Source organism: Haemaphysalis longicornis, unplaced genomic scaffold, assembly GCF_048455015.1.
Source record: "Haemaphysalis longicornis isolate Haplotype H1 unplaced genomic scaffold, Haemaphysalis longicornis Haplotype H1 scaffold_1, whole genome shotgun sequence".
In the NCBI taxonomy this organism is placed as follows: Eukaryota; Metazoa; Arthropoda; class Arachnida; order Ixodida; family Ixodidae; genus Haemaphysalis; species Haemaphysalis longicornis.
The window spans coordinates 295,252,516-295,273,658 of record NW_027526203.1 but is presented as its reverse complement, the minus strand read 5'-3'; the positions used below and the strand labels follow the sequence as shown (position 1 = coordinate 295,273,658).

The 21,143-nt window shown below is 47.8% G+C and overlaps 1 protein-coding gene across 2 annotated transcripts in view; it reads left to right on the top strand.

Moving 5' to 3' along the window:
* LOC144148403 (cytochrome P450 3A5-like) overlaps positions 1 to 18,650 on the top strand; it is a 157,972-nt gene extending 139,322 nt beyond the window's left edge. For both annotated transcript variants that reach the window (XM_077679949.1, XM_077679942.1), the window contains exons 3-5: positions 9,653 to 9,842; positions 10,495 to 10,703; positions 12,045 to 18,650. In XM_077679949.1, the coding sequence (XP_077536075.1) occupies positions 9,653 to 9,842; positions 10,495 to 10,703; positions 12,045 to 12,989 (1,344 nt within the window). In that variant the 3' untranslated portion in view covers positions 12,990 to 18,650. The remainder of the gene's footprint in view (positions 1 to 9,652; positions 9,843 to 10,494; positions 10,704 to 12,044) is intronic.
* The last annotated feature ends 2,493 nt before the right edge of the window (positions 18,651 to 21,143 follow it).

Here is a 21,143-nt window from a genome sequence, read left to right as displayed (position 1 = left end):
TTTCCTAGGGGGGACAAGAGGGGTCCCCCCGGGCCCGCTCCCCTGGTGGTGGGTCGCAAAAAAGTCTTTCCCGTTAATTTCTCTCCACCTTCGTGTGGACAAAATTCTCTTTGCCGGTTGGCCCTATTTTTGTACTGTTGCAATTGGGTATAACCGGTTATACTTCGTGTGGTGCCGGGGAGCTATTGAAGGCTCCACTTACTCATGTCTGTCTGTCTGTCTGTCTGTCTGTCTGTCTGTCACTCGAATCAACCAGTATTACTAGTGGTGCGGCTGCTCACTAGTGTGTTACGGAACCTCTGGGGATTGCTGAATAAGTGTTTGGTGAGGAGGAGGAAGTGGAGAGGCGGAAGGCGGAGGGGAAAACTTGGATATATATAGCGCTATATGCATAAGAGACGGAGAAGGAGAAGAGGACCGGGAAAAGGGGTGTAGCGGGAAAGGGTCGGAGAAGACTAGGCAAGGAATAGCGAAGTAGAGGGGAAGAGTGGGATTAGAGCAGGAATGTGAAGGGAGGAGGAAGGCAGAAGGAGGGGAGAGAATCCGCCTTTTTCATTGCGCTGTGGCGGCCTCTGGTAATACCAACGAGAAGCAATATGGCAGAAGTGCAAGTGGGCCACTCCTCCAGCGGAAGTGGAATCAGCGGTGAGCTGATGGTGTTTTTTTTTTCTTTTGTGAATTGTGCAGCCTGTAGCTGCAAAAAGGAATAACTATGATTGAAGAGTACGTTTTCAACGTGGCAAACATCTGAACAAGCATGTGACGTTCGTTTCTTTTATACAGCGGATACCCAAGTGTCAGTTCCGGAGGGTGGCTATTTCAGTTTGAAGAAGCGATGTTCTTACGCTAATTCTGCATGTTTTTATTTTCTCTTTCGTAAAAGGAAGAGAGGGGAAATAAAAGACCCCTTTCAGGCAGCAGCATAAACGCCGGCACTTAACGTGGCCTTAATGAAATCTGTTGTTACCATTCAGCGCGCCGCTGCCCTGCAATTTTAGTGTAGTGCACTTGTGCCTCGCGGAAAGGCCACCTTCCTGGAAAACGTGTCGAGACCATGACCAATTTTAAGCGCGAGACACATGCAGGACAGCGCCGTCTGATGCGATGCACGACTGGTCGGAAATATGGCTTCCACGACTAGCCGCAGGCATGAATTTGAGACATGGTCCGATGCGGGCGTTGCGATGCGTCGTCGGCATCTCGAGGTTTTCGCTCCACTGCTGCCTCCCTGTTTAGGCGCACTCCGGCCGATTTAGATATGTGAACAGAAATCTGAGCACGAAAAGAAAACATTTATCCACTTGAAGTAAAAATGAATAGTGCTATTATGTTATACAATGCCTTTTATATGTTCAGTAAAGCGGTGTGGGGAGGTTTAGCCCCGATGATTCCGCTCATCTATGCTGTTTCTACCGCCGGCAACATGTGTCTACCAGGTGTCTGTGTTGTCGGCGGAGAACAACTAGCGTCTCCTCAGGACTAAAATAAATTTTCACAGTGACGTCATTATGGCGACACCTTCGGGCTCTTACTGGCTGCGGCTGCACGACAGTCGCAACAGTCTTACGATTGCATCTGGCTCGCCAGACCCACGTACGACGAGCGTACGACGCCAAGACCGGTTCTGTACGACCATCGTAACGATCAGTCGCATGCCAATGGCATGCTGTACTCGTGCATGTGTCTCGAGCTTTATAGATGACACAGGCCTCGTCACAGGCGACTCGAGCCACGGCAGCTGAAAAATACGAAATGAACTGTTCGGGATGCAGAAACATGCACCTGCAAAGCGGACGCCGCTCGCCGAGATATCCTCTCTCCCCTCTCTCAAGCTCAACGGGCGCCGCTACTGCCGGCCCTCACGAACTCTGGAAAGAGCGTTCGTGATCATCTGTATTATATATTCTGGGGCCGTGTGCAAAATCCCTAGGAGAACTGTTTGATCGTTAGCGCTTCGGGGATAAATACGTGGTTCCTCCGAGCGAAGACAGCATTCTTTTGACAGTATAGGACCATGCTGTCGCTCTCTTCAAGCCATGCTTTAAAGTTCGCCCGGAAGGATGATGTTTTTGCATCGTTGCTGATCAACTCTGGCCATGCAGTAAACCAGTTAAGTTTGCTTTCGGCTTCTTGTCGTCATCACCAAGGCAGCAAGTTTTGCTGGCCGCTCGACCACAACGCTAGCACACATGACGGAGGCGACGGAGCCCGGTTCAGGGATACCTTCCCAAATGTAACACCGTAGGGCTTGGCTGGCATGTTTATTTCACCGTTGCAGAAACCTGTACCTGGCTGCATATTTGCTCAATACCGCCGTTCTTTTTTTACTCTCTCTCTTTGTTAACATGTTGAGCATAAATGCATGTGCAGATGGCTTTTAGGTGCGTTTCGACCGAGTTGCGGTTTTTCAACGAGGGGGGTAGGGTTTGTCTGGTCAACCATTTTCATTTCGGATAAAAAATTTATATATAGCTCTATGTGAACAGGAAATAACATACGTGAAGTTTGTTTGCAGGGAAAAAATCCTTTTCTAAGAAATAATCCCAAATCTGGCGTCGCAGGCGCGTTGGGAGGAGGGCGCGAAATTCGAAACTTTTGTGTTTGCGAAAGATGAACTATTGCAGCTATCTCCGCGGGTTTTTTTCTGCCGAGACTTCGCGCACGGTAAAATGAGTTAGCGTACTTATATTTTGTCTGCATAAGGGATTATTCCCAATAAAAATCACAAACATGATACATTTAGAATACAATAGACTCTCGATAAACGGAACTTCAAGGGACCGAAAAAATTAGTTCCGTTTAACAGGAGTTCCTTTTATTGAGAGAGATGTGCAATGGTGCAAATTTATGTGGCTACGCACTCTTAATGGCATTTCATGGAACTCTAAGCACTAGAAGGTGGATGCACGTGAATGTTTTTCAAAAAGCAAGAAAACTACAAGAGGCATAGGCACAGCATTCACAAAGTTTATTTGGCAGCAATGAGTCGCTGTGCATTACAAAATGCATCAATTATTTTTAGTTGAGTCCTTGCAACTGCATCTTCACGGAGGCTAGAGGCCTCAACTTCGCCAGTACTTACGAGCCACCGAATTTGGAAGACGGCAACGCGATAATGAAGCGCGAATAGCACCACGATGGCACGAACCAGGCGGCAAGAGCTGAGCCCTGTAACCTCGGCGCCTTGAATCGAGACCACTGGAACAAGAACTGCGATATTGCATTCGTTGCTCTAACATGGCTAACCACTTACGAGACGAGGCTTACGAGCTTAACGAGGCTAAAGAAACACGGAGGAAGAAAAACAAAAACAAAAACGAAACAGCCGGAACCATAAAAATGTGGTTCTCAAGCCAATGGGTATGACAAGAAGTTCCAATTCTAATTACGTTCACACGGTGAAGCCGAAAATTTAGTTCCGATTACCGGGAGTATCTTTACGTTATCTGAATACAAAACCGACCAACTTAGAGGTTACTGTTACGTTTAAGCGGCAATTCCGTTTAAGTGATTTCCGTTTATCGAGATTCTATTGTAGTGTCAAAATGTCGGGTTCTGCTTTTCTGCAGCTAAACAAGCTAGGGAGCTCCGTTTTTTGGTATTTGCCCTCCATGGTCTTCATTTTTCGTGCCAACTTTATTTGGCTTAGAAAAAATAGTTCAATTTGAAATATGCACTGCATTCCTGGCGAGACTGGCATTTCCTAGATTTTTTTCTTTCACATATCGAAGTCAAGATTGTTTTTAATCACAATCTTCGAAATCATGCTGCCTTATTTGTGTACATTTGCAGCTACAAAGCGAAACTACGACCTTGTTAGCCGTATTGCAGCGATATACTATAGTGTGGTTTCTAACAAACTTCTCACGTCAATGCAAGATGAGAAATATCCGGTACAAACTAGTCAACTCTACTCTTCCTGAAAAACTAACCGTTATACATGTCTCCTCAGTGATGACAAGATTGGTTAAGTGAAAAGTGGGACAAAGAAAGGAACGCCTAGAGAAAAATTTATACCTCGTGGTTTTGTGCTTATTTGAAGGCTGAAGGCAGCGCAAAAGCGCAATATTATTTCTGTATGAACTCTGCGCGGAATAATTTAAACCAAGGAATGGGCGTCTTGTGTTATTTTCCCGCAGACACACTCTTCTAAAAAAATTTGTGGAGTTCATGCTCCGAAGCTATATGCGTGTACTATAGGGTGCACCGTGTATCGCCGGGCGGCAGAAAAATTTTGACTACCTGGGAAGTGCCACGTGCCGGCGTTGCACTGCCACTTTTTTTCGTTTACTATCGTAGAAACCAACACAACGAGCGTTCCTAACTAAATGAACGCGAGCGCTGCCAGTGAATTACGTATATTTGGCCTCAAATGTACCTGCAGTTTTCTTTGCGCTAAACAACGGGGAGATGTATGACAAGCGCGAGCGGTTCACGAGTTTCGAACGATATATATGAGTATTTAAACCGCTTGGCTTTCCAAGCCTCTGGGTTACGCCGCGACGACAGCCGCTACGACGGAACGCCGTGTGGCTCTACTTGGGTTTAGCGAGCGAGCTACGACGACAAGGCGAGCCCCTAAAGTGCTCTGCACATCAAAATAACGATTGTCAGGTTCAGTTCCAGCAAAAATATCGGTTTGGTTCCGGTTTTCGATTTGGTTCGGTTCCGGTTCGACACTCTGGATATAAGGGAGGGAGAAGGAGTAATAAAAACAGAAGACAGCGGCAATATGAGGGACAGGGCAAGAGGAGTGGAGGACGACGTGGAAGGGAGGAGGAGGAGAAGAAGGGCATAACGGAGAAAGATGCTAAGTGTGAGGGGTGGAAAGGCGAGGGAGGAGAAGGCGTTTCGGGACAGGGCAGCCGAAACTCCGTCTCCTTTCATGGACATTTGCAGCGATGCAAACAGATGCGTGGCCAGTGTTTATAGTTCATACCACAAGCTACGTGCAGCACTGTGGAGTGTACATTGTTGTCAACAGTCCGCCCCTCTCAGGGCGCCTAACTCACCATGAATGGGGCCCTGAAAAGACATTCCCGTCTCCCCTCTCGGCAGGTGGAACTGCAGGGACACGGCGCCTTTTGTCGCAAGTCCTTCGCGGTGAGTAAGGCGCCCTGAGTGGGCGGACTGTTGAAAACAATGTAGCCTCCACAGTGCTGCACGTAGCTTCTGGTATAGATCACAGAGCCTCGGTTTATGGTACCTTGAGCTGTGCATGGTCAGCGACGAGTTTTTCGGCTCATGGGGTATACAATTATTCGGAATTAAAATGAACTCCAATGCAAAGACATGTACAAGTAAATGCTCAGCTCCGACTGTCTCTTGTTGTGCTGGTCATTCCATGCGTCGTACGGCTCTGCTTGACGCTGCACCGCTGAAATCACGCGTCCTCTGGAGTCAACGACATCCTCGGGAGGCGTTAGAGAGAAAAGGCAATTTGACAAAAAAGGAAAAAGGTGCGAAAAAGGAGGTGGCACCCCATATACAAGTTAGGAGGATCTGAACATAATGTGAGCGTGGAGGGTACCCAGTTGTCTCGTATAACAAGGGGAGTCTGCCTACCCCAAATAAAGGTAAGCTAGAACTTTGGCTGATGGCGCTGCAGGCCAACGTTTCAGCTCGAATCGTAAGCAGCCTTTCAGATGCCACTGGCGCCGGGAAAGCTGTTCATGCGGGTAAATAAGGCAAACTAAAGCTGATATCCCCTGTTTATCGTTGCATCGGATGGGACGCCGTACGAAACGTCCAGTGGTGTGTGAAGCGTGGGAAACAGCCTGCTCAACAATATCAGAAACAAGAATCTATCGAGCGAAAGTTCGCAGCTGTCAGCGCAGGTAAAGCGATAAGAGGCGCTTTGGTACTGGAAAAGCTGGAGTAGAAAAAATCAAGCTGTGCATTCTCAAATCAAGCTGCGGGTATCAGAAATGTTTCGAGATGCGGGAGTGTGTGACGTTAGACTTGGCAACAACTCCGAAAAACTCGACAGGAGCAAGTCTGGCGGACGTCCGGGTTGATCCACGCGTAGCAGTCCGGTAGAGGTCTGAGTTCCAATTCTCGGGTCTGACAGTGAAGACGATGCGTCGAAAAGGATGACTTCAAACTAGCCGGCGCGAGAAGATGAGGAGAACTGGGGAAGAGCGGCGTACAAGGGCTGCAAGCAATTGATTGATTGATTGTAGGGTTTAACGCGCCGACGCAACGCAGGCGATGAGGCGCGCCGTAGTGGAGGGCTCCGGATTATTTTGGACCACCTGGGGATCTTTAACGTGCGCCGAAATCTTGAACACAGGGGCATTTTTGCTTTTCGCCTCCATCAGAAAAGCGACCGCCGCGGCCGGGAATCGAACCCGCGACCTCGTGCTCAGGCTGCAAGCGAACTCACCACTTTCACAATTATGGAAATACAACGTCGATGGGCGCTTCGTTTCTTTCTTCATTTTTAAAATCTATTTTAGGTTTTAAATCATTTTCACGTATCCACCAACAGCACAGATATTCTTGCGAGCCGCACTATCACGTGCAATCACACAATACTAACATTCAGTGGTAGACGAGTAATATGAGATTTCAAAAGAACAGAAAACTGGGCAAGTTGGTAAGGATTCGTCTTGCTAGGAGCAGCGCAAAGCAACGTAGTACCGAGAAGAAGGCACACGACACGGCGCCGTGTCCCGTGCCTCCGCCTTCTCTGTACTACGTTAGTTTGCACTGTTTCTAGCAAAACAATATGACATACCCCAAATACAGAACACAACCTAAATATATGTATATGTATTGTAAGGACAGGCAAGGGAGCTGGATTGATGGCATTTATGCGTGGCGTGACGTAGAAGCCAAAACGAATCAATCACGCTGGTGATGATTGTTCATGGCTGGTGATCGGTTGGTGGTGATGGTGGTGATCGGTTGTAGCTGGGAAGTGATTATCATTGTGCATGGTGGAAGGTTATAGCAAACGCTCACAATATTTCCCTCGCGACTAAAGCAGTGTTTCTCTTCGCAAGTCGTGGGGATCAAGAAGGTCAAACATACGGCTTGAGGCGAGAGGTGTGCAGTTTCCACCCCACGGCAGCGGCAGTCAGTGAGGCAACAGATCGGAACCATACGGTACTTCACGGGCAAGGTCTTTTCAATGACAGAGTGGGGGCCAATAAAGCGACGAGGCAAATTTTACTCCATCCTTTCGGCACGTAGTGGAGCAGAAAGTAGAACCTGATCTTATGGTTGAAAGGAAAGAGGGGATGCGTCTTGTCGTAACACAACTTCATTCTTAACAAACTTCTGTCTTTATCTGGGCTTAGGTGCTGACAGTGCGCTATTCGACAGAGAAACTGGCCGGAAAAGGGTGCTCCATGAGAGACAGGTGCTGAAAAAAAATGTGAATGAAGAACAGAGGGACGAGGACGGCCGTAATTTAGGACAAAGGGAGAGAATTTAGTCGCGAGTTGAATTGCGGTAATGCATGTAAAAGTTAAAAACGCGAGAATAGTTTCCCGATGGGAGGGGTCGGGTCGAATGTAAAAGGAAATCCTGTCTGGGAGGGTACGATGAAATCTGTAATGTCGTCCATTTGTCTAAGGGTGCTAGCTAGACGTACCCTTGTGAATGGATGCGGTAGCACGAAATACTTCAGCACGGACAGCTCACAGAAACCTTCGGCGACAGTGACTGAGAACTACCCGGGGGACTCGGGACGCAAGCATATGGCTGTTAGGAAATAGTAGCCGACCGTTTTTTAGGACTCCAAAAATTCGGACTTGCTGGATATTCCGGACTTTCCCGAGGAACCACCAGTTGTCCCATATGAGTCATGTATATGAATAACGCATATTTCGGGCAAAATAAAGGCAAAAGTTTGATTTTCCGGACGAAATTTTCCGCTACAGAGCCATAGCGCGACTTCAGGACGACGCCTTTTTGAATACTAAGCAACCCGGCTAAGCACCGAATTGGACGAGAATTGGCTTGACTCCCGCCGGGGGTCAAACTTTGATATCGGAGGCTACAATTTTGCATGTAGTCTTCGGCGGAAGCAATCTCGAAAGTCGGAAACGGGTCATACAGGGCCAGTTTTTTTTTAAAACGCCACTTTTTTTAGGCACAGGTGACGCTGACTTATAAGCAACATCATCATCAGGTTTTTCCTAAACCATTCGTTAATTCTTTAGGCCTATTTGTATGAAATAAAGTTCGTTTTGCGACTCGCGCATTTTTCGGGTTGCTCTTTTATTCGGACTAGTTTTTGTGCCCCTCCAGGTCCGAAAAATCGGTCGGCTACTGTAGTAGCCAACGTGCGAAACATCACTGGTACGTAGAGGGGAACTTTTGGCGTACCATGGTGAATGGTCAACGGCTGTTATGGTATATCGATAGCCGGATGGGGCAATTGTCAAGGGACCATTTAAATCGATGCCGACAATATCAAATGGACTGGAGAGGTATGGGGCGGGTTGCGATGGCCCTGGAGGCGGAGACGTTGGCCGTTTGCGGTGTTTGCAAGAAGCACATGATGCAACATATTTGGCGACGATGTTGGGAAAGCCTGGCCAGAAGAAACGGCTTTTTACTCGATTGTACGTCCTGTGACAAGCAAGATTACCAACTGTGAGGTTATCGTGAGGGGTAGCCAAAATGTCGATGCGGTGACCTTGGCAGATCACCGATCACTACAGAATGTAAGCTCAGGCACACCTTCGTGGTGCACCCGTTGGGCTGAGCCCTTCGTATTAGAATCAGCCTAATTTGGTCCCTGCGGTAAGTGCAATACAATTGCGGTAATTGCGGTAATTGCAATTGCAACTCCACCTTTGCGGTAAACGCAAAGGTGGAGTTTATTACATATCGAAAAAAATTTCGCATGCACATCCCGAAAGAGTGCTCGAATTTGCCGTCCTTCATGAAACTCGCAAAACCTGCCGTGGTGGCTCAGTGGCTAAGGCGCTGTGCGGCTGAGCACGAGGACGCGGGTTTGATTCTCGGCCGTGGCGGCCGCGTTTCTGATGGAGATGAAAAGCAAAAACGCCCGTGTGTACGAGATATCGGCGCACGTTAAAGATCCCCAGGTGGTCAAAATTAACCCGGAGCCGTAAAGCCGTCGGCGCGCAAAACCCTTCAATCAATCAATCAATCAATCAATCAATCAATCAATCAATCAATCAATCAATCAATCAATCAATCAATCAATCAATCAATCAATCAATCAATCAATCAATCAATCAATCAATCAATCAATCAATCAATCAATCAATCAATCAATCAATCAATCAATCATCACGGAACTCGTATATTTTGAAATTGTGAGTTTAACGCCTTTTAAAGCGCATTTTTAAAGATTATTTCGCAGAACATGGTATCTTATTGTAAAAGCGGTTGAACCTGTTGGCCGCGTTTTTAAGTAAATGTTATTTTAGCGAATACATCGATTTTAGCGATTTATCATTTGGTCTTGAATTTGGAGCCATTCGCGCGTATTTGGCGGAACGTGCAAACGATAGAAAACACAGTGCTTTTATTCCTTTGTCATTGCTACTTTGTGTCAGCATTTCAGTCAACGGAAAAAAGTTTACCCCTCTTTCCCTACCATAACCACCCGCGCCATAACCCACCATAACGATAACTCCCCATAACCCCCCGCCACACATTTTTGCAGGTGATGGATAAATGGGTTCAGACATACGGCAAGGTATTTGGCTTCTACATGGCTGAGATCCCCTACGTGGTTGTCAGCGACCTGGAAATGATCAAGGAGTGCTTTGTCAAGCACGTTCACGCCTTTCATGAAAGACCCGCCATGCTGATTCCGGTCGAACCACTGCTAAGCAGTCTCCTCTACGCTACAGGTAAGGACTCAGACCAGCTGCGCTCATATCCGTGCGCTCTGCCTTATGTACGACACGCACACAGAAGACCTAATTTACTTTGTCGCGCGTATGGGTATTGCGAGTCAGGGCTTGTCGTAAGCAGTCTGCCCAGGTGCAGAGCGACACTTTGGGTTTGCAAATGTTGCATTCGAGAGGAACTCTTTGCTGGCTATGACTCCGTTATTGTAAATTCCAGCACACACCATGTTTTCTATCCAAGGTCTCTTCTATGGTACTATCCAGTGTGATGGAACCGTCATAGCATTCGTCGAGCGCGTGCGAGTCAGTCAATGGGGAGAACCGAGCCAGTGAATCACCCTCGCTTTAACAAAACGTTATAGTGCGTAATGAGATAAAATACTGTGTCAAACTTAAATTTTACTCACCGAATCTAACCTTCGGCTATGAGGAGTGCCGTAGTCGTCTGCTACGAATCAGCTTGACCACCTGGGCTTCTCTTTAGCTGGACATACGGGCGACTTTGTTTTCCACCTCCACGAGGAAAAAAAGCATGGTTACAAATGACTGAAAAACTAAAATGATTGCGAATGTATTGGGGGGAAAAGAAAGAACGTTTAGCAGCGGACACAACTGGCGGAAAAATTGATGGAAGCTTTCTTACACTGTCCAGGGGACCGATGGAAGAAAGTTCGGAGCGTCGTAAACCCGAGCTTCAGCTCGAATAAGATGAAGCTGATGACTCGTACAATAGTAAGCTGCTGCGAGAGGACACTGGAAGTCATCAGCAGCCACGTGGCTGACCGAAAAGCTGTGAACATGACCAAGTTATACAAGGGACTCTCCCTGGACGTCATATCCAAGTGCGCCCTGGCCTGGGAGGTAGGTCGCCGTCGTGCTGCTGCATCTCGTGTTCGGGTCTGATGCACAAAGCCGGTGGATGATGACTACTAAGGAGCGTGTTATGGCTTGTCAACTAATTTTTATTTTTTCTCCAGGAAATAATTCGTCGGGGTGAAGAAAAAAACGCTGCGTTCGCGCTTAATAATATTAAAATTGCACTAAGGTGGAGCCGCAAACAGTTGAATGTGTATTATTTTGTGCACGTTCATAATTGATATGCATGTGTGTGTACATGTACCACACAAGTTCGTTAAATGTTGGTCTCACTCACAGCATCTAATAAATGACAGACAATTTGGCTGCGCCAGCGACGGTACATTGTGTGTAGGCAGCATACATTAAGGCGCCGTCTAATAGCCCAGTCGCTGCCCTGTCGGCTCGCTTTCGTTTTAAGTCGGTTATCTGCCTTCTACATGTATGGTTCGTTTTTCTCCCGGTTCTTTATTTTCTTTTCCCAGTTTTCTATTGTTTCGAATTTATCGACCCGATCATTCCCTACACGTACTTTCTTTTGTGCTTCTGTCCCTTGCCGAAGATCGCAGAAGCTTCCTAATTTACTTGCAATGGTTTTCGTACTCCTAACTGACCTAAACAGAACGTTACTACGACGTGGGCTCAATCCGCAAACATGTTTTCAGCGCGCTTGCCATTCAAGTCAATAAGTATTGTATTTTCATCGACATCTTTTAGTCACTCTTAATGGTAAGGAGATTGTATATGCATTCCGAGAATTTTTTACTAATTCGTAACGATTCTTACGCCGCTTCTCTTTATTTTGAGTTTTTAACAGCTTTATAAGGGTATATTCGGCTAGTTTTTCTTGTTTTTATTTCTTGTAGCGCTTTATTGGGCGACTTTGTCTTGTAGGGCTATAGTTTTGGTTTTTATTGTTTTGTTTTTACCAACGATCTACATTTTCACTATTAACAATTAACTTCCTTACCTCCACCAGTTATGCATTTCTGTGCAGATAAAAGGCTCTACACGGTTGGTGCTTTTCACCACTTTTGTTCGGCCTCTGTTCGTTTTTTTGTTTTTTTTTTGCGTGTTCAAATTTCTGTAATCACGGAGGATTAGGAAGACACATTTATTTTGTTTGTATACTTTTAGCCTTTTTTAATTTATTTCTAGAAGTAATCGACATTTTCTCTATTATAAGCGATTAGGTGTATCAACTTCACCACTTCTTTCTGATTGTTGGGACCGTTCAGGCATTTTCGAGCAGATACACCGTATTACGTACATGGTTGGTGTTATGGGGCGCCCGCACAGAATGCTTACGCATTATCAGCATCAGTGGTTCGCGCCCTTCACCCGCAGGTTGACTGCCAAGGTGTGCCGAATGACCCGCTCCTGAAGGTTGTCCGGACCGTCGCAGAGGACACCGAAGACACCTTGGTTGAAGGTGCGCTCAAAATACCCGTCTTGCGGCAGTTCATGCGCTGGGTGTTTCCGTTTACCGAGATCGCCAGGACGTACAGCGAGCTTCTTCAGCGCCTACGCCAGATCATCTCGCTGCGCAGGCAAGGAGACGCGGCTTCGACTCTCGACATGCTCCAACTGCTGCTCGACGCGCAAGAGGGCCGAGGGTTCGGAGCCGCAGAAGGGGGCAAGCCGTGCCAGCGGCTCATCAGCGACGACCAGCTGCTGGGTAACTGCTTCGTGTTCCTGGTGGCCGGGTACGAAACCACCGCCACCGCGATGTCCATCGCCATGTACGAGCTGGCCAGGAACCCCGACGAGCAGGACAGGATCTACGACGAGCTGAGCCAGGCTCTCGCGGGCAGCGGCGGCGAGCTGACCTACGAAGTGATTCATCAGCTGAAGCGCCTGGACATGTTCGTGTGCGAGTGCCTGCGCATGTATCCTCCCATAGCGCTCATCACGTCGAGGCAGTGCAACGAGGAGGCTGTCGTTCTCGGGCACCGCTTTCCCGCGGGTGTGAACGTAATGGCGCCGACGTGGCAGGTCCATCACGATCCCGAAGTCTGGGAAGACCCGTTCCGCTTCGACCCGGAGAGGTTTCGCGAGGGCTTACGCGCCCATCACCCGGCGGCCTTTATCCCCTTCGGCCTCGGACCCAGGGAGTGCCTGGGGAAGAGGTTTTCCGTTCTCGAAATCAAAGCAGCAATATGCACCACGCTGAGGAAGTGTAAGCTGCTCGTGTGCGAAGAAACCGCGCTGCCCATGAAGCCGATCGTGCGGTCGCTTTTTCTTCGTTCGGAAAGAGACATCATGCTCAAGTTAGATCCGAGGAGCCTGTAAGCTAACAACGCTCCGTGCCCGCCAAATAGTAACAGCGATTACAAGAGATATTGGGTGGAACCCTCGTGGGTTTGATGTATTGAAAACAGGGCAGTGCACCTTAATACATTCTTATAATGAACTAGACCGGACACGGCTATAATATCAATATATTGATATTTTAGGGAGCGCAGGAGCCACATAGAAATGTGTTGCTAAATCTAGGAAACGCGGTGAAAATTACCACATGCTTGTTACAATAACGGTAAGTAGTTCAAGATATAGAAACAAAACTAAAAGTTATGGAACTTGCTCACAAATTATACATTAATGGGAATGTGTTGTTCGGTGTGTTTTTGGTCTAAACAGGATATGACGTACAGCGTGATCATAAGAGTGTCTACAAGAATTCATTGTGTCTCTTTCCTTAATTTTGGGTCAATGAGCATTAGTACAATGTTGTTTTATTGGTACATGGGCTGCGCAAAACGTCGTTAAAGAACATACGTGCTGCAACGTCACCCAACATTCGAAAGTCAAATGCATGCGCGTGGACAAGAAACAACTCACGCAGCCACCACAGCGCAAAATAAATCGACGTAATGAGGATTCCTTCAACCTTCACTTTTATGCACAGTGACACTTCAGTAGCCACACCACAGCCGTGTATGTTTTTTCGCTTGTTGGTTTTTTTAGCTCGGAAATGCGCATTTCTAAAGGTTTTTGTTGCTCAACCTTTACGGTGTCACTGGAATGTTTACTCACAGATCAATAACAATTCAACGGAAACTTCGTTTTACCACAATAGCAGTTTACTGCAAGCGCAGTTATATTACCCGCATTATGCGGTAAGTTTTGTTATATCGCGACTTGAGGTTCCGCCAGTGTGCGGAGCTGTTGTTCTGGTTGATGTGTGGACATTATAAGCTTGCTTGTTCTACGCACATGCATTTATCGGCTTCGCAGAAAGCAGCAGGCCTTTGTCCATTTGTCGGCCATGTGGCTACGACAGGCTGGGGGAGTTACGCTGGATTTATTCTAGGAAATGAATGACGTTGTCGTGTGCTACTGACAGTGACCGCTCATGCAGTTCCTCATTAATGCAAGGAAACGCGTAAGGCGCGGGATCACGATCATGGATGGGCATTAAGTCCGGGATCATGGCCAACAGTTCTTAAGTTAGTGACGTGTGGCGTGGGGGTGCGGTCATGATCTGTAGATCCTTTTGTTGGGCACAGTGGCCATTCCGACTGACACAAGCAGCCGCAGTGTCATTGTCCAGCACTTGCAGGAGAGAAATTAAAAAAAAGTACGGTTGACAGCAAACATGCACAGCTTTATGCGCAGAACCATCACAAATGAATGCCACCTTTCGTACGCTTAAAACAAGCATTTCTGTACAATGCTGTATTTAAGAACCTCGGGCGCATTGCATATGCGCGTGGTTATGGATGCGTTGTGCGACGGTAACGAAACTCATGGAGCCAAAAAATAATTTCCAGAAGGCAACAATATAAGATTTGGTATGAGCCAAAAAAAACGGCTACAAGCAGTCTGTTACTAGGTTTCCGGTATGTTTTCGAGCATTAAAAATTGCTCCGGGGATTTGAATATATTATGAAACGTTCTGCGCGGGGAGAGGAGTGCGTTCGAAGCTGCATCAGTTGTCTCAAACTCTTTGAGGATGATAAATGGCGTTTTGCGCTCGGAATCGACAGCAACGTTGAACATAAGCTTCAGAAGCGGCTGATGAGCTATCACGCACCAGTAGAAAACTTATGCTGTATTCTGGAGACATTGCTGTTTTACCGAATGGAAGGAAATGTGATGCGTGTTTGACTGTGCTACGCTATTTAGAGTGATGCACGCGATGTTCTTCCGGTGAATTCCCTTCAAGTGCGGGGCTGGGACTGAAAAAAGAATTGGTGCAAATAATAGCCAAGCTTTTTCACTGTCGTGTGTGCGACATACGTACACGCACGCACACAACATACTTTCAGTCCCCCAAATTGTGCCCCTCCCGCCCCGCTCTAGCGCCAAATCAGCCCATGAATTTTACATGTGGCTTGGCGTTCACTGGAGAGTGGACGTAGGACACGCTAACAGTGCATAAACCCCCATTCCTGCTGTCAAGCGTCGTAATAGACGATAAACGCCTGTGCCTCCTGCCCTTAAACATCAAACCAATTTCAACACCTGCGGCGTTGCTTTCACCAACTTCACACGCGCGACAACTCGGACCTCTCGACTAGCGCTCACGTGTACTTTGGAAGTCAACGTGCGCCCACTGCTACCGCCTGTGTGTGCAAGACCAATCAGTGTTTTGCGCCAGTATGACAAGATGGCGACCGAACCTCCATATCACGCGGCCCCTACGATGCACAGCAGGCACAGCAGGCTAAGAAGTTTTCCACGGGTACGAACGGCAGAAAGGAAGCAGCACGAGGTCACGCTATCAGGAGTTGTCATCTTCCCGGAACCTCATGAAACTCCCCGAAACACCTGAGTTCACAGCAGTGTTATTAGGTAAAAGCAGACAATACCTGGCTGTTATATCGTAATAGTAGTCCACCTCAACACTCCTTCTGATGTAATGAATGCGAAAGCATTAATTAGCGTTGAATTATGAAACGGATATGCCGTTATTCTATGCGCGACCATACTTCACAACTGCTGCTGATGTGAACGGTTCAGAGTCTACTGACGTATACACCGCAGCGATTACATTTATAGACCCGGTGTCGCGTAGACAGCAGCGCATTCATTCCACGCTCGGTAATGACGTGGTGCCTGCGGTGGCACGTGTCCAGTGGTGCGCATGTGTTCTCATTATCATCATCATTATCGCCCGTTTCCCTTTGCGACGTTTTCGTCCTCTTTCGGTTACTGTAACTCAGAGGTTTGACCAATCTCTCTTGTTACCCCCATAAATGTTATTAGCGGGAACGTGCTTTGTCACTCATCAAATCGATACTTGTGGAATTACCACGCTCATATTCCTCATTTATCTCTCAGTACATGTCTCTAGGACATGTATCTCAAGGACATATTAGTAGAAATTAAGAAGAAGAAGTGGACGTGGGCAGGGCATGTAATGCGAAGGCAAGATAACCGCTGGTCATTAACGGTAACAGAGTGGATCCCTAGAGAAGGCAAGCGTTGCAGGGGGCGGCAGAAAGTTAGGTGGGCAGATGAGATCAAGAAGTTTGCGGGGATAAATTGGTCGCAGTTAACACAGGGCCGGGGTAATTGGAGATTAATGGGAGAGGCCTTTACCCTGCAGTGGGCGTAGACAGGCTGGTGATGATGACGACGACGATGATGATGATGATGATGATGATGATGATGACATGTCTATAACACATGGTTCCAAGTCGAAGGCCACAATCGACTCACCAGAATCATATTTGGTCAGGTGGAATGTCGAGCTGTGGTGGCTGAGGGGTTCCATTGTCGTCATGTATTCCGGCGGACCTTTATAAAAATAGCTCCTTTATAAAGCTTCCGGGGAAGCTTCTTTATAAAAAAGCTTTCCCGCGAAATGTGGCGTCATTCAGAGACTTCATTGACTCGTTCGCTATCCTTTGAACAGTCAGCCACATGTTTTCAATTACATGTGCATCTACGTGAGCGCGATTTGCGTGGTATTCTTCTTGACTTTGATGTTGCCTTACCTATAATTTTCTGATCTAAGTTGTACTACCCCCCCCACTGTAATGCCTCAGGCGCTGTGGGTACTGTGTAAATAAATAAATAAATAGTTTCTTACTATGTACACTAGAGGGGAATCTGTCGCGTCTATGCAGCTCGCATCAAGGCTGCCTGTGTCGTCACGAGCCGCCATTATACCGTGGGCTCGCCCCAGTTTTTAAATGCAGAGCATTTCAGTAACTCACGATGTCACCCGCGTTGACGTCCGTAGTCCGCATCGCTCCCCCTACACTATATAAAAAAAAATGCTTACCGGCGCCAGGTTTCGATCCCACGACTTTGCGGGCGGAACGCAAGGTACATGGTGATCTACCCACTGGGCCACAAAGCCGACACAGAACGGAAGGTTACGAACGCGCCTTATATCCTTGACTCATTCAACCGTCCGCCACAGGTGCGCCCTCTCCCCCGCGTCCTCCTCGCCTACTCTCCGCTCGCAACACCCTCTTTCGCCGCGTTCGGTTCGGGCGCACAACAGGTGGGGACGTGCGCAACACCCTCTCTCGCCGCGTTGGGTTCGCGCTGAGCAACAGCCGGTTCGCGCGCAAGAACAGATGGGCGCGCTCGCATCGCGCTCTCTCGCCGCGGTCGGTTCGCGCTTAAACCACATATGTCGTTCGCGCGCGCCCGCTCGCTAACATCTGTGGCGTGATCGTGACGTCAACATCACGCGTTCGTGTGGTGGCGCGATTTCGGCGCTATAACACTCTCTCGCGAGGGGCATTGGATTGGATTCGATTGGATTGGCTTGTCTTGGCTTGGCTTGGCTTGGCTTGGATCGGATTGGATTGGTTTGGATTTGGATTGGATTGGAATAAAGTGGATTGTGTTGGATTGTGTTGCGTCATAGCCGCGCCACGTTGCGTCATAGCCGCTCCACGTTGCGTCATAGCCGCGGCAGGGGGTTCACGGCACGTTTCACGTTTCACCATCGACTTCATCGACAATGTCTACGCTGGAAGACAACAATTACAACAACAACAACCAATACGTAATCCATACGACTTGAAGGCGCGCCCCCCGCGGAAATGCTCTGCATTTGATCGTGCCCCTCGCGAGGGAGATGTTTCTTTCCTGGTTGTCTTCCCAGCTGAAAGGGGTGCTTTTTTCATTGGCTGGGATTGAAACGCTTTAGTGGCCGTATATTTGAAAACACTGTTACAAAAACGCAAATAACGGTGTGTTATTATATAAGTGAAAAATAAAACAGGCTGTTTTAAAGCTAAGGAAAAAGGAAGTAAAGCGTATTTTTGCCGGAACCGTTGTGCCTACTATTCTGCAGACCGAGCTTGTAGTTAACAACAATGTTAATGTTTTAGGAGAATCTTATTAGAGACTCTTATTCTATTAATTTTACCATTATTTCAAATAACAAGTTGTTTGAAGATCTTGGAAATTGTTTTGAGCGTGCCTAAGAAAACGTCGCCTTCGTGGCGAACCGGTGCACCGACAGTAAGCTACAGTTTAACAAAACTTGTTGCTGAGCGAGTTAGTTGATGCTTGAAGAAAAAGGAAAACGTGGCCTTACACAGTCGTGGACGAAGACAAGATAGGACGGATGCAGGCGCCCGTACCTGTCGTATTTGGTCTTCGTCTAAGAAGTCAATGTGTTGATGACGACGTGTTGTGTTCTGAGTATTGCAATTACTCATTGAGACCCTAAAGACATAATTTGCGGTAGCTGATTTGGTTGCCTAATCGTTGATTATTATTAACGACTTATTATTAACGATTAACGACTATTATTTCGTAAAATCTGCAAACGACAGATAAGAACCAGCATTGAAGGAAGCTGTCTTCGTATTTCTTGCGGTTTTTAAGTGCGTGCGTTTTGTATAGGTTGCCTCATAGCCTACGTTGTGATAAATCAGGCAGTTTTTCTAATTGGTTGCTCTTTTATTGTGTGCGCCTTTTTTTTTAAATTGTGTAAACCCTGGGGTGAATAAAAATTCGTGTGCCGTTTGTTGCTTCCTCCGTGCGCCTCTCTTCTGGAACGTTTCAAACGAATATGCCTTACACCCGTGAACGGCTGAAGGCGAATTTAGTCATATTTAATCGCGTACGGCTCATATGTAATGCCGTAAACCGCTGCATTGTGCAGTACCTTTGGGGGGCAGTAGGGCTGTTGTTTTAGCCGCCCTTTCATTTTTACGCAACCAAAAAATGTTTCGGTGTGGTATTGAGACATCTTGTGCGTGAGCAAATTCGGCAGATTACTTGTCGCCACAAACCCATCAAAAGGTGCTGACACCGTGCATACGTATAAGGAGTCCTGCAAATACAGTGTTCTTGAGGCCCTCAAACACTGGCTTTTCTTGTGCATCCTTGCGTCATGTTATGTACAATTCAGCCTTTTCAAAAAAGTCCCCATTGAAGCCTGATTCGTCTTCCGGAGAGGTGTCTTGTATCACGAGCTGAGCGGATTTCTTGAGTTCAAGACATCAAAATGGCGGTCAAAAACCCTTATGAATTAAGGCGTACCATGATCACCTTTAAACTGCGGATTCAAGCTTTAATGTGAACTCGAAAAAGTCGAGTGCGTTTGTCACAGATGAACTGAGCGTCAGAACTGTAAAGCGGCCTTTCATCTTTGGTGATCTAATGTTCATATGCACCACAGAGTGCACAAAGGCGAGATGATGTGAGACCAGCCCGGCGCATATAAAAGTTGACCATAGGAACTCTATCTACATCGTAAGCCGGTTAACGGGACCTCGCACCGACGAGATTCAGAAAAACTGTCGTATTGCCGCGTGGACATAAAAGCACTTATAAATTATAAGGCACTGCTTTCACAAACTCGTTGGGTCGTATTTGGTCGAGGTAAGACGGCGCAGTAGTTATAAAAACTACCCTGAAAATGCTAATTCGCTTAGAAACTACCGTACATGAAACTAAGTGCAATGTAGACAGTTAAAATACAGGCCGACCGTCGATTCTTAGCCCGCAAGTGAGCTAGCTACGCGTGCAGGTCAGTGCATACAGGCGACCCAACGCACTTCCACTTAGACAGTGCACAAATGTGATGCGGTAACGTCGACTAGAAGGATGAAGACGTTTAAACTAGTCGACTGGAAAGATGATAGACGTTTACGTTTAGCAATAGCACTACTAAAAAAATTGCCCCCACCTCCCCGAAGGGAATCGTGAGGAAGTGCGAATGCATTTCTTGCGCCGAGAGTACACGGCGTAGTAATTCTGCCATCGCCTTGAGAGGCGCAGTACCGGCGAGGGGGAGCTGTCAGGCGAGGGGAGAGGCGCGCGCCGAGGGTGAGTGCAAACCTAACGGGGGGAGAGGCGCGCCAGCTGCAGAGCATGTGACGTCACGGCGCGAGGAGAGGGGGAGCAGACGCAAAGGCGCCAGCGCGCGGTCACGTGGGAGTGTGACGTCACGGCACGAGGAGCGGTGCGGGAGCCGGCGCGGGCGCGCGCAGCCACGGCGCGGGAGGCGGAGCGCGCGCGGGTCACGTGGGGTGTGACGTCGCTGCGCCGTTGCTACAGACGCTCCTCTCCGCTCCTCGCGCCGTTGCTAGGGGAGAGGAGGAGGAGCAATGCGGACGGCGGATTCAGGGTCGCTTATAAAGTGCATCGCACTTAAAAGCTGCCGCGGCACGTCTGCGCGGCGGCCCGCCGCGGTCACTGCAGCGGCGGCCTGCCGCCGAAGCAGACGACGCGCCGAGCGTAGCGCAAGACTCGACTGCAGCGCTACTAGTTCTCGCTACCGCCACGCGGACCGCCTCTCCGGCGGAGCTTTGAAACTGAGTTTATTCTAGTAACGTTGGTCTCAACTGTAGCATTCTTAACGAGGAAGTATTAGTTAGCTATGTCGGTGAAAAATCGGGTTCCACGGCACACAAAATGGTCAATGTAAGCTAATGAAATAAGAAAGAAAACTACGTAAATTTTTCGCTGGGTGGTGCTTGAAGCTGTGTCTTCCAGAGTGTGAGACCAGCTCAGAACTCCTGCAGCACCATAGCTTCGTAATGCGTACCATTATTTGACGAACCTGGCCTCCGGGATCGGCTGTCGGCGCGCCCGACGCTTTGGCTCAGTGGCTCTGGCGTTGTGCTGCTGAGCCCAAGGACGTGGGTTCGATTCCCGGCCGCGGCGGCCGCTTTCTGATGGAGGCGAAAAGCAAAAACGCCCGTGTGTTCGTGATTTCGGTGCACGTTAAAGATCCCCAGGTGGTCAAAATTAATCCGCAGCTCTCCACTACGGCGTGCCTCATCGCCTGTCCTGTGTAGCGTCGGTGCGTTAAACTTCACAATCAATCAATGAATCAACCAATCAATGAATCAACCAATCAATGAATCAATCAATGAATCAATCAATTAATCAGTCAATCAATCATTTTTGTGTTGAAATTCGGGCTTGTAACGCCCTTGCAGATTTGGCGGAAGTAACACCTTTAATCGTTATGATAGCCTAAATGGATGTAATTGGTCGGATAGAATTTTGAAAAAC